At 36.8% G+C, this 13,614-nt stretch overlaps 3 protein-coding genes across 3 annotated transcripts; 2 read left to right on the top strand and 1 right to left on the bottom strand.

The window, feature by feature from the left end:
• Nucleotides 1-467: 467 nt before the first annotated feature.
• Nucleotides 468-1,136, bottom strand: LOC116173607 (the record flags this gene model as incomplete). Its single annotated transcript, XM_031491222.1, has 1 exon — nt 468-1,136. A coding segment is annotated over one exon (618 nt), but the record flags the coding sequence as incomplete, so codon positions are not given.
• A 4,106-nt stretch (nt 1,137-5,242) lies between these two features.
• Nucleotides 5,243-6,132, top strand: LOC116173606. Its single transcript, XM_031491221.1, has 2 exons — nt 5,243-5,257; nt 5,312-6,132. The coding sequence occupies exons 1-2, from the start codon at nt 5,243-5,245 to the stop codon at nt 6,050-6,052; spliced, it is 756 nt and encodes a 251-aa protein (XP_031347081.1). The 3' UTR covers nt 6,053-6,132.
• Nucleotides 6,133-10,439: 4,307 nt separating this feature from the next.
• LOC116173561 lies at nt 10,440-11,808 on the top strand. Its single transcript, XM_031491086.1, has 2 exons — nt 10,440-11,129; nt 11,177-11,808. The coding sequence occupies exons 1-2, from the start codon at nt 11,109-11,111 to the stop codon at nt 11,768-11,770; spliced, it is 615 nt and encodes a 204-aa protein (XP_031346946.1). The 5' UTR covers nt 10,440-11,108; the 3' UTR covers nt 11,771-11,808.
• Nucleotides 11,809-13,614: the final 1,806 nt, after the last annotated feature.

Here is a 13,614-nt window from a genome sequence, read left to right as displayed (position 1 = left end):
TCGTCATTATCCTTTGAAAATATTTTCCTAAAAAGTTTTTATGGCCGTTTCGTGTAATGGCAAACATTTACAGTTTGCAACATTAGAAACATTTAGCATTGTAGATTTGCTAATTAAGATTACTTTTTACGAGGTGATTGCAATTAGTTGTTATTTAGTACGAAAAACACACGAAACGAGAGCATAAATTCGCGAATGGTTTACTGAACTGGACAATTACGTTTCAAGACCTCAAGGTTAATTTCAAAGAAATGAGTGTGGGAATTTGTCATTTCCTCACCGACGTCTAACAGTTGTACAATAACCTAATGCTCATTTCTTAATGGGCTGATGAAAGTATTATCCAACTTATTGTTTTCGCACAAAGGGGTTTTCCAATCAAATGAGCTAAGTATGAGAACGAATGAGTGTATATCATTAGCTTTATTTCATACAAAAATAAATTATTCGCGAATACATAACGCGCTTATATACCTAGGTACCATTACATTAAATTACAAATTTGTACTTTTGCCTGTTCAATACGGCCCACTCACTCCCGGAGGTCCATAGTGGCCGCCACCGTTTATCGTTCCCCCGAAATTTCCGCCGATATTTCCAAAGTTTCCGCCGAAGTTCCCGTCGAGGCCTCCAACCCCTTGCGTACGCACCGCCGATTCTAGTGTTCTCACAAAGCTCGATTCGTTGCCGATTTCGGGCACGTTTGATCCAACACTTTGTCCGTTAAGTCCGCCGCTGATGGCCGCCTGTGCATCTTGCGGGGATTTGTATTTGATGAAGTACACTTCGGGCTTCGCCTGTTTCACACCCGTTCCCGCCGGAATGGTAATCTGTCCTGCTTGATCAGGTTTCCTGGTTAGAACGTACACCAACGTTTTGTCTTCTGCCAGCGACGGCGGCGCTATCACTTCAGGCACCACGTTTCCATAACTCGGAGCTTTGACAAAAATAATCTTTGTATTCCTTTGGGAGTTCGGTGCGATATTAATGCGTAAACGCGAAACCTCCTCTTCGTCTGGTGCTGCGAAGAAGTATACGTGTTTTTGGTCTTGCTGTGGGCCTCCGATCCCATTTTGACCGATTCCACCGTGAATTCCACCATTAATACCGCCTCCATGGTGACCCAGCGGTCCCCCTAAATTTCCCCCGGTCGATGGCAAATAACTGCCTGTAGGTATGTGGGACACGTCCGGTCGGGCGCTTACCAAAACAAAAAAGCTCAACGTAACCTGAAACAAAGCTTTACTTAGACTGCTTGTGTAAATAAACAATTCTTACCACCAGATACTCCATTACTCTAAATGCACAAACTAAACTAATCTGTAATAGCGTTACTGTATTTTATATACACAAATTTTTCATCCCTACCGCGTAATATGCAATCGCTTTTGAAAGGATATAACAAACACACAATACCGTAGGCTTCAATTTAAACAATTTATGCGAGTTTTTTCTCAATTTTCGTACCTACATTCAATTTAACAAAAAAATGGCTTTTTGTTTTAAGCTTACGAAACGAAGTCATGATCATTCAAAACTTCGTTTTGGATTCACTCGCACTCAATTTCATCATTCCGTAATGCATTCAGGCTGATGGATATCTCCATTCGTAATGGAAAATTAAGCCATTTTTACGCGAGATGCTGGAAATTGTCTGTCTTGTGCAAATGTACTTATAAGTCAAGGTTCGCACAGAAAAAGTAAGTGCGCGTACATAAATCTATTTTTAATTAAGAAATCATCATGATGACTAAATTATAGGTCGGCGTTGAAGTGCTCTTTCTTACAGTAATTGTTCGTGTCCATTGAATTTTGTCTTGCTGGAAGCGGTGAGTCGGCTAAGTATTGCTTTCAAATTTTCGGCACAATACCTGTTAATTCGGAATTATTGCATGCAAGGTATTCATCACTCGTTTATTTGTCTATTCATTAACTACAAATATAATAAATTCATGACTTTTTATATTCTTGTTGGTCACCGGTATGGTTTTTCAAATTTGCTACTCCGTACTTTGTCTCAAAAAATCTTGGCATCTATTTCGTTCTTCCAGTTGAATTTCCGTCCATCTGTGTACGGAATAATTTACGAACGATTTCAAATTTTTCAATTCTGTTTTCGGTATTATGTTTATCATCAGCATCGCCCAAGGAGCTGATTAAATTTTCAGTGACCTAGGAGATCGTTTGCTATGTTAAATGTTGCTAAGTAACGTTACTTGGAGGAGAGAGATACAATTTAATGTCACTGCTTCAAAGTAGAAGTTGCCTTAAAGACAAAGAATAATCCAAAACAGACTTGTGACAAAAACAATAAAGTTAAATGAAAACGTTAGCTAAATAATCATTTCTATGTGATTAGATGATTAATTATTCTTGTTGAGTTTTGGGGTAAAGGTGAGATTGAATTATCCTGCAGGTTCCTTTAACTGCAGACGTGGCAACATCCACAAAATCCGCAAGATTGAGATCCTTTACTTTAGTAGATTCCTAGTGAACTTCGAAATAGATCTTCTTTCAACAACCAAACTTTAATGTTGAAATTGGTATCATACTTTCTTAGTGAATCTTCTACCAGCTTTTCTTTTTTTCCTATTGATGAACGATCTCTACCCTTCTATTTAAAGTTGGCACCTCTTCATCAACTTCAAAATCTAGATCCCGCAAGGATTTAGCAAACATTTTCCGAATTTGATGGTGACGTTCGTTTATGAGAAGATTGCCATGACACCACGCACCGACGACATGGGCAAAAGATTTCTCCCTTCCGTGTAGACTTCTCACGGGAAATTCAAAGGGCTGTAACTTTTGAACTAGTAGCCCAATCTTGGAACTGATTGAAATTATGGATTCTACAGGCCACATTCTATTAGAAAATTTTTTTTCGGGTCGATCTGAGACAATTTGTTTTTCGGGGCTCAAAAAAATGCAGTGTATAAACCTTCCTTTTTTACCAAAAATCGACTGCACCAAAATTTCTCGGGAAAACACTTTTTCTTATTAATTTTGGTGCGTAGAATCCAAAACAATTCGTACTTTTTCGATCAGACTTCTCAATCAAAAGTTATAGACTAGAAACCAATTTCGAAAGAAAATTCAAAGGGCTGTAACTTTTGAACTAGTAGCCCAATCTTGGAACTGTTTGAAATTATGGATTCTACAGGCCACATTCTATAAGAAAATTTTTTTCCGGGTCGATCTGAGACAATTTTTTTTCGGGGCTCAAAAAAAGGCAGTGTATAACCTTCCTTTTTTACCAAAAATCGACTGCACCAAAATTTCTCGGGAAAACACTTTTTCTTATTAATTTTGGTGCGTAGAATCCAAAACAATTCGTACTTTTTCGATCAGACTTCTCAATCAAAAGTTATAGACTAGAAACCAATTTCGAAAGAAAATTCAAAGGGCTGTAACTTTTGAACTAGTAGCCCAATCTTGGAACTGTTTGAAATTATGGATTCTACAGGCCACATTCTATAAGAAAATTTTTTTTCCGGGTCGATCTGAGACAATTTTTTTTTCGGGCTCAAAAAAAGGCAGTGTATAACCTTCCTTTTTTACCAAAAATCGACTACACCAAAATTTCTCGGAAAAACACTTTTTCTTATTAATTTTGGTGCGTAGAATCCAAAACAATTCGTACTTTTTCGATCAGACTTCTCAATCAAAAGTTATAGACTAGAAACCAATTTCGAAAGAAAATTCAAAGGGCTGTAACTTTTGAACTAGTAGCCCAATCTTGGAACTGTTTGAAATTATGGATTCTACAGGCCACATTCTATAAGAAAATTTTTTTCCGGGTCGATCTGAGACAATTTTTTTTTCGGGGCTCAAAAAAAGGCAGTGTATAACCTTCCTTTTTTACCAAAAATCGACTGCACCAAAATTTTTCGGAAGAACACTTTTTCTTATTAATTTTGGTGCGTAGAATCCAAAACAATTCGTACTTTTTCGATCAGACTTCTCAATCAAAGGTTATGGACTAGAAACCAATTTCGAAAGAAAATTCAAAGGGCTGTAACTTTTGAACTAGTAGCCCAATCTTGGAACTGTTTGAAATTATGGAACTAGTAGCCCAATCTTGGAACTGTTTGAAATTATGGATTCTACAGGCCACGTTCTATAAGAACATTTTTTTTCTGGGTCGATCTGAGAAAATTTTTATTTCGGGGCAAAAAAAGGCAGTGTATAACCTTCCTTTTTTATTTTTTCCAAAAATCGACTGCACCAAAATTTCTCGGGAAAACACTTTTTCTTATTAATTTTGGTGCGTAGAATCCAAAACAATTCGTACTTTTTCGATCAGACTTCTCAATCAAAAGTTATAGACTAGAAACCAATTTCGAAAGAAAATTCGAAGGGCTGTAACTTTTGAACTAGTAGCCCAATCTTGGAACTGTTTGAAATTATGGATTCTACAGGCCACATTCTATAAGAAAAATTTCCGGGTCGATCTGAGACAATTTTTTTTTTCGGGGCTCAAAAAAGGGCAGTGTATAACCTTCCTTTTTTACCAAAAATCGACTGCATCAAAAAAGTCATACGCGAAATTACATACATTTGGTAGTAACTGGGGGGCACTTTTTTGCACCCCTTATTATATAAGATTTTGTTGTGTATTATATTGGTCAGATTCGGATTCAGCATCCTAAAAAACTATGATTTAAGTGGATTTACCTAATTTTGTCTAACGATATTATGTATATTTTATAGCTCACTACTATAAATAATTGCATACATTAACTTCTACTGCTATTGCATAAACCGAATATTAATTCAATTAAAAAAATCGGCAAGTGAAATAATTTTACTCGTAGAGGTAATGTATATTACTCGCAGCATTGTTACTTCCTAATTAACTGCAAAATTTTCAATATGCTATTTTCTGTACATGTAACGACAGTTTTTCTCAAGAATGTAGCGAATTATAAATAATTAATAGTTCATTCGGTGTCGTTTAGGCGTTTCGCAATTCAATTATCAATAATTAGGCACCCCACTTTTAATAATTGTGGTCGTAAATGGCTAGACGCTGAGACAGACCACACCTAATTACACAACGATAATTTATAATCTAAGGCTACTAAATGATTTCAAATATGCACATATTGTGCAAAAAACTTGATCCGATATGCATACAAAAAGTTTATCAGTTCCTACTTTTACGAAAATGGTCTGCAGAGAGAAGTCGTATAAAAGTTGGTCCTAATGTAAATTAGTTCAGTATTGGGCAAAGTGTGCAATCATGAAATTATTATTGGTAGGTATATACTGCACTATATTCAACCCCAAACTGCATAAAGCTCTTTCACAGGTTTCTGCGTCTTTGTTGGGGTTATTTGGAACTCCACTAGAAGCGTCCTACATTCCTGACGATAAACACTTACCCTCAACAGATTACTACTGGCCTACTCCCACTTCAATTCCCACGGGTAGTTACCTACCCTCTGAAACTTCTGCTCCAACTAATAGTCACGATGCCACTTATGAAAAGACAAGCGTAGAAAATGATGTCTCATCGGACAATAGTCAGTTTTTAAGCGTTGATAATGACTTTAAAGAGCAAAGGCACGTGTATTTCTTCGCGGCACCTAGTGAAGATGAGTACACTCAGCTACGTATCAATATTCTTCCGAACGATCAGAAAAACACAAAAATCATCTTTATTAAGGTACCAAACCACGGCGGATTTAAACCTGAAGTAGTCCAATCGCAATCGCTAGTTGAAGATAAAACGCTCGTTTACCTCTTGGTGAAGAGGCCCGAAGAAGCGGCTCAGATTAACGTACCTGTCAGGGTAACTACTGTCGGTGCTAAGCCCGAGGTGCAATTTATCAAATACAACAATCCGCACGATGCCGAAGTCAAGATTTCGAGTGCTCTTCAAGGCCAACAAGTGGGGTCTTCGGTTTCGGAGATTGGAAGCGCACCGGGCTTTGTTGGAGTGCTGGGTTCTTCAAAGGATGAGGTGGCGGCAAGTACGCAGTCATCAGCGTCCAAACATAATACTGTGGCAATTTTGAGACCGTCCGTATCCAGTAAGGATTGGTGGTAACTGGTAATTGTGATTGATTTGTGTTTACTTGTATATAGTTACGTTGATTTTGGTGTAATTTTATTTTCTTAATAATAACTACCATAGATCAACTGTTCTAACAATTATTTCCATAAAACCTGTTAAATAAACAATTTATAATAATTTAAAAAACTGTAAATCGCACTTTTTGCTCATATTTACTTACCTGGTCCTGCAGATCAAGCAACGATTGCATGTAAATTGATTAATGAAGACCTAGAGTCGATGCAGAACACCTCGGAAGAACAACATCTAAAACTTAATGTTAACTATTATTATATTATATAACTCTCGCCAGGAAAGATTGCCGGTCACAGCACACCTTGTGTCGATCTACAATCTTAGTTTTTCTTAAGATGCGAGCGACTTCCGGAATAGAATCGTGCCAATGTTAAACGAAAAGTCTTTTTGTTCAACATTGACACGATACTATCCCGGAAGTCGCTCACATCTTTAGAAAAACATAGATTGTAGACCGGGATCAAGTGTTCTGTGACCGGCAATCTTTCCTGGGGAGAGGTTTATCTTTTATCATAGTCCATGGCTACTTAGACTAAAAACTCGTGAAAACAGAATCTTTATAATTAATTTTTTCGCGTACAAGAAGAGGTAGAATAATCGTTTCACATGATTTAGATGCAGAATTTATATCTCTATAACTTTTATTTGAAGTATTTTTGCGTAAAATAATTAGGAAACGTTTGCGCAAAGAAATAGTATACAAGTGGAGAAACTAAAAGTTTCACTCACGCGTGTGTCGAGATTACACACGAGGCGTAGCCGAGTGTGGAACGACACACAAGTGAGTGATTTAGTTTTCCACGAGTGCTGTATAGCGTTTTGTTCAATCCTGTTACTAATAAAAATTTAAAAAGAAACAGTGTAATTAGTTATTTTTTAAGCATCTGAAAAAAACATAGTAGGTAGTTTTCGTTGTTATGGTTCCCATGAGATCTGCGTAAAACAATTGACACAATCTGTCAACAAATTTCCCATGTTAAACGCCTATGTTCCACTTTTCGATTACAATAAATAACTAAAATGCTTTCAATTAAATTCATGTTTAGGAAAATTAGACCCAAAGGATCGACATTAAGAAATTCCTGCTTTGGCGCTTTATTCGCAGTTCCGTTATTAGCGTCGCCTTACCTTTGCTTCACATCACCTTCTTTTACATCGATTTTCTGCACACCACATTTGCACTTCATTGGCATCTTATTTTGGTCTCTATTTCACGCTACCTAAATACTTTCGGAGCGACAATCTTCGTAACAAAGCGCCCAATTTAAACCGTTTCTTGATACCGAGTGCTCATCTACAGAGTGATCACTAAAACTGGTAATTGCCAGGCGGAGAACAGGTGCTTATTTTCTGGGCACCCCTCTATACCAGGCCTCTTCACACTTTCAGAACACCACCCACATCTACACATTGTTCAAGCGTTCTCTCATCATCCCTCACGCGGGTTTCATGTTCCTCTCTTAGCATTTCTTTTTCGATTCGCTTCGAGTTTTCCTCCTCCTTTTTTTTCTTTGGCTTCTTTTACAGCGCCTTTCCGCGTCCTACGCTCCCTTCTCTCTTCAACGCTTGTTCAAGAATGTATTGCTGTGTGCAATGGCGTGCGATTACTACACCACCCACAAAACAACTGTCCAGCTAGCTCAAAACAAATCCAATTTGAAACTTTTATATTTACAGTCTCTCCTCAATACGCACCCGTTACATGCTAGAAGAAAAATCCTAATTTTCACTTAAAATGTGTTAAACAGAGAGAGAGTAAGAGGCCTCGATCTACTTCTGAAAATTGCAAAGAATTTAGTACACAACTTTTGATTATGATTGATAATGGGAAAAATTTATTCCGAGACACATAAAGAATTAAAACAAAATCGCTGCAAGAAAGAAAAGCTTACAGCTTACATGTTTGGACATTATGCCCCGCACACAGGCGGGGAATAATTAAAAATTTTAAGAAAATCTTAAATTATTTACAATTTTTTTAAATAATGCAAATAATCTGATGGTGAAACTTTTTCCGTAAACGGACAACACCCGTTAAGCTTCTTACGCAACTTTGGTTACATTGCTTCTGCACAGATTTATTATAAAAAGAATGACGAATTGCGTCTTCATCAGAACAAATCGGAGTCACTACCAACAGCATCGTTATGACGTTTATTCCAGTATTTAAAAAATTTAAAGAAATCACTTCCACCAGAAGATAATCTCATTCCTCAAGATTTTTCAAATCGACCTCCGATCACAATCAAACTTGATAACCCCAGCTTCACACGAACGCGCCCCCACTTACGCCGAATTAACGCGCACATCTACGTTATCTCTTAGCAGTGATAAAACACGTGTGTTAATTAAATTTCATCCGATAATATAATTTCTTATCGCAAACGACCAGATATGTCTTACAGTTTAATTCGTTTTACGTGTTACAATTAAGTACACAAATCTAAATAATTAATTTACAAAAGCAATAGAATTTAAACAAGAAAATATTACGCAATTAACAATTCTTATAGGAAAAATCGACACTGAGATAATAAGTTCAAAATGTACACTTAATAAATTGAAAAATACCACTTACAGAGTGTTCTGTCATAATTGTTGGTGTTTAGCCCGAAATAACGTCTACTGTTTACACAACAATATTTATGGTTTTCGTTTCTTATTTGATTTTGAAATTTATTTGTACATCCTACGATTGTACGTCATCTAATTTTTTCCCAGAATCTACATGAAACCTGCATTTTCATACCACAGCCGTCTGTAATTACAAGCCATGCTGAGAAGTTTGGCAACGTTGTTCGAAAGTCAATCGGTGGGCCGATGTAAGTTTTAATGGCGTCTTGTTGCTCTTGAAAAATGGCATTTTCCTCTCCCCTGTGTTTCGCCTTGGCGGTTTTAATATAGAAGAAAGATAGTTAGGCAGCTTACAATTGTACATATATTTTTTCATTTACAGAATGGATAATAACATTTTTATTTGACTTTAAAATTCGGAACGCTGTAAATTGGTAACTGCATCATAATGTGTTTTCCATAGAGATTGGTGAATTTCTGTCGAAAGAGGTCGAGGTGAAGCACACGCTTGAGCACTTAATTTCGGTAAAAGGACAGTAAATCGCTGCGCATCAGCGAGGTTTTATCAACAACCATGTGTGATTCGGAATGGCAGACTTTAAGCCAGTCGTACTCCAGTGGGTCTAGGTACGAAGCTTTTAAAGAGGGGAGCCCCATAGACTTCAAATTCCCTTACCATGAACTCTTGGGAATAAGTTGAAAGGTTCCTTCAGAAAATCGATTTGACATGTCCGTGCTAGAATACCTGAAATACAAACTAATTGTATTTTTTCACGATAAACACTTACCGTACTTGCGTACCAGGTAGCGTGTAGGTCATATTTGAGCTTCTTACAGGTACTTTGAACAAATACAAGTGCTTGTAAAGGATCCAGTAAGGAGTAGCCTGCTTTAGAGGTTATGACAACAAATCGATATATTTCGTTTAGCAACTTACCTGAATAATAATTTCTGTTCATTCCGTAGGGAGTAACACAAATTGTCGCAATCTCGCTCTGTTAAAACGGGTAAATAGGAATATTACACCCAAAACACATATAAAATACACTCAAAATCTGTCAAGTTGAATTAGGAAATCGGCCTACCATGCAGTGTTGCCATAATTCTCAGCACGGCTTGTAATTATAGACGGCTGTGTTCATACCTAGCTTTTGTCGGGGCATTTTAGTTTCCATGACAATGGCAGTAACACTTTCCCTGTCGCTTTACCAGACCCCTTTTCCTACAGAATCACCTCTCACATTGGTAATGTCTCTAATGACTTCTGTTATCACTGACAGATTGACATTAATCGAAAGTTCTATACTAAAAAAGCCGATTTTGGGAAAAATTCGTCAGTAAAGTACACTACTTGACTCGGAAGTTAAAGTACTCGGCCCACTTCAATATTTCCTCGTCACTATAAATGCGGTATTTTTCCGACTTTTATGTTAATAATTTTATGCATACTTTTCACACCATTTAACTGAAATTAAGATGCGCGCAATGTAAAATTTTAAGTTAAATAATTACTTCCACTCGCGGTTCGCGCTTTCCCATTTGATTCAAGCACTTTTAACTTCCTTTTTTTATTTCCTCTTAAAATCTGACCCAGCTTGAATGCGTACATAAAAATTTCTTGCACTTGCTAGTGTATTTCCATTTTCGTTTTTTCTACTAATGTAATCGTCTTATTTTTGGTTGGATATTCTGTAATATCTATGGGCGTCATTATTCTCGTAAGCAAAAGGGCGTTATAAAACTCATTTCATTTTTATTGTGCCATCTTTATTTTAATATGGTGACATAATAGCAACAGAAATCGCAGACCCTTATATAATGTTAATGTTTTCGTCTGAACACGACTTACACGACTTCCAAAGGCCACTTCGTCCATTGGTCAAACTCGAAATGTGACCAAACGCGGAAAGCCTAGAAATTTCACTTAATTAAATATTTATAGTAATTAACATCTAATTTTCGTTTTATCTATTGCCATTTAAACTTCCATTGCATCCCTTTGCAATTTAATGGCAGATCTATTACGCTTACGCAACAAAGACACAATGGCTTAACGCATTTTGCAGTTCATTCATTAGTTTTTATAATACTATCGCATTTAGTTTTAATTTACATCCTTTTGAATGTAAAATTGGAAAGTTTTGTTATATAACTCTAATAAATTAAATACTAGACATGAATGTGCAGTTTAAACAACAAAGTGTTACCCGTCCTACATACCAACGCATTGTTGGTGCATCGGCCTATTTAAAAATGAAAAATTTATCTTCTCAGTAATTTGGATTAAAACCTGCGATTCGCCCAAAACGAACAGTTTTACAGACGGATCCTTTCGAAAATAGTCTCGCCTCGTTTTGAGTGGGAACGATGTGTATCGTATAAAATGCCACCTTCTTCATTCTTGCGGTTTATTCAATCTGTGATATTTAGAGATTAAATTATGACAGCCAAACGCTTGCTGGTAAGATGCTCTTTGTGCGTTTTTGGTGTGGTTAAAATTGTTTGTAGGTCATATTCTCCATCATCTCTTTAAGCCATAGTCTACCCGCCTATCCATCCGGTGGTTACCTGCCAAGTGGAGGTAGTCAGCATTTAGGTATATCAAGTTACGAAACTTCCGGCAGCCATATATCCAACCAACAATTCGGCGGAGGATATCACCAGCACGTACAAGACCAAAAGCACGTCTACTTCTTCGCATCGCCAGATACGCGCGAACACTCGCGGCTACGAATCCAGATTGTTCCAAATTCGCAGCGAAACACTAAAATCATTTTCGTCAAGGCGCCAAGTTATGGAGCGCTAGTGCCCGAGGTCGTCGCGCCCCCGTCTATTTCAGAAGACAAGACGGTAGTGTACGTTTTGGTAAAGAAACACCAACACGACGGACAGATCACTATTCCCGCCGGCGTTGGTATTCGACCAAGCAAACCTGAAGTCTACTTCATCAAGTACAAGTCTCAGCATGACGCGGCGGAGGCGGTTAAGGAAGGGACTAGTGGTCAACCGGTCGGTACAAACGTCCCCGAGGTGGCTAACGAGGAGAAGTTTGTCAACACTTTCGAGCGAGATTATGGGGTTGGTGTGATCCAACCGCGTTAGACCTAATTTATGTCTAGTTTAATTTTAAATAAGTTTAATAGTCATTTTTATAAGAAAAGCATAAATATAAATATAAACAAATCTCTGAGCGGTTTACTTTCATTGGTTTGCTTCTTCAACGTGTTCTGTAGGTCACTGCGAACACAAAGTACCAGATCGCATCCTCAGGTCTCCCAATTTGCGTATGATAATTAGTGCTTACGGTGGATCATGAAGCTACATTTCTATCCATCCCTCGAAAATGACAATTACCTTATTTTCATTTTAATAATTCTCCAACCCAAATGTAGTGCCTCTCCTCTCATTTTAAATGCAAATTTAAATTCGGAATTTCAAATTTATCATTCTTTAAGTTTAAACGTGGGTTACCAGGTGACATCTTGAGTTTCAAGTGAAAGCTTGCGGTTTAACCTTGAACTGAAAATTTTTTATTTGCTTACATTTACGATTTCATCAAAATTAAAACTTAAATACAGAATCTGAATCAAAAGTTCTACAGTTATCCCGATTTAAGTATGTTTTCAATATTTTAGCTGAAATTTGTACTGGGCAGAATACTTTCAAAAAGTATTTGAATACTAAATAGTAAATACTTTACATAAATCAAAGGTATTTGAATACTAAATACTTTTACGTCCAGCACAAGCGAATACTAGATACAGATACATTGAAGAGTATTCAAATACTTTAAAAAATAAGTATTCGAATACTTTCAAAAGTATTCTAATACCTACCAGGACCTTTCTTATACCAGTTATATCCTTAAGAATACGTGTACCAGTTTTCAAAGCGATCGTACGTCCTGCACATGATACGTACGCCTTTCTGAAATTAATCCTAGCGATTTTGGAACAGATCCATTTTTGACCATCTGTTTGTCCTTGTGCATGGTAACTTGTTTAGAAACGTGCGATCGCTTTGAAAATTGGTACACATGGTCTTAAGGATATAAGAAAGGTCTCTATTGTTTTTAAGTTACGTAGACTATCGAGTCAAAAAGTTTCACTCCAGGGTCGTTCGGTATTCAGTTGTATCGGATTTTTATATTTGATTTTGTGACAATGGAAACTTTCCCTAAACATTTCTAAATTGTTCTCAAACATTTGAATAACTTAAAAGTACTGCCTTTTTTTGAGGCCGAAAAAAAATTTTCTGAGATCGACCGGGAAAACCGTAGAATCCATAATTTCAAACAGTTCCAAGATTGGGCTACTAGTTCAAAAGTTACGGCCCTTTGAATTTTTTTTCGAAATTGGTTTCTAGTCCGTAACTTTTGATTGGGAAGTCTAATCGAAAAAGTACGAATCGTTTTGGACTCTACGCACCAAAATTAATAAGAAAAAGTGTTTTCCCGAGAAATTTTGGAGTAGTCGACTTTTGGTAAAAAAGGAAGGTTAACACTGCCTTTTTTTGAGACCCGAAGAAAAAATTGTCTCAGATCGACCCGGAAAAAAATTTTCTTATAGAATGGGGCCTGTAGAATCCATAATTTCAAACAGTTCCAAGATTGGGCTACTAGTTCAAAAGTTACAGCCTTTTGAATTTTCTTTCGAAATTGGTTTCTAGTCTATAACTTTTGATTGAGAAGTCTGATCGAAAAAGTACGAATTGTTTTGGATTCTACGCACCAAAATTAATAAGAAAAAGTGTTTTCCCGAGAAATTTTGGTGTAGTCGATTTTTGGTAAAAAAGGAAGGTTATACACTGCCTTTTTTTGAGGCCCGAAGAAAAAATTGTCTCAGATCGACCCGGAAAAAAAATTTTCTTATAGAATGTGGCCTGTAGAATCCATAATTTCAAACAGTTCCAAGATTGGGTTACTAGTTCAAAAGTTACAGCCCTTT

The sequence above is a fragment of the Photinus pyralis genome, unplaced genomic scaffold (genome assembly GCF_008802855.1).
Source record: "Photinus pyralis isolate 1611_PpyrPB1 unplaced genomic scaffold, Ppyr1.3 Ppyr1.4_LG6, whole genome shotgun sequence".
In the NCBI taxonomy this organism is placed as follows: domain Eukaryota; kingdom Metazoa; phylum Arthropoda; class Insecta; order Coleoptera; family Lampyridae; genus Photinus; species Photinus pyralis.
Note: the sequence above shows the minus strand (reverse complement) of the source record. Positions and strands in the feature narration are given on the sequence as shown.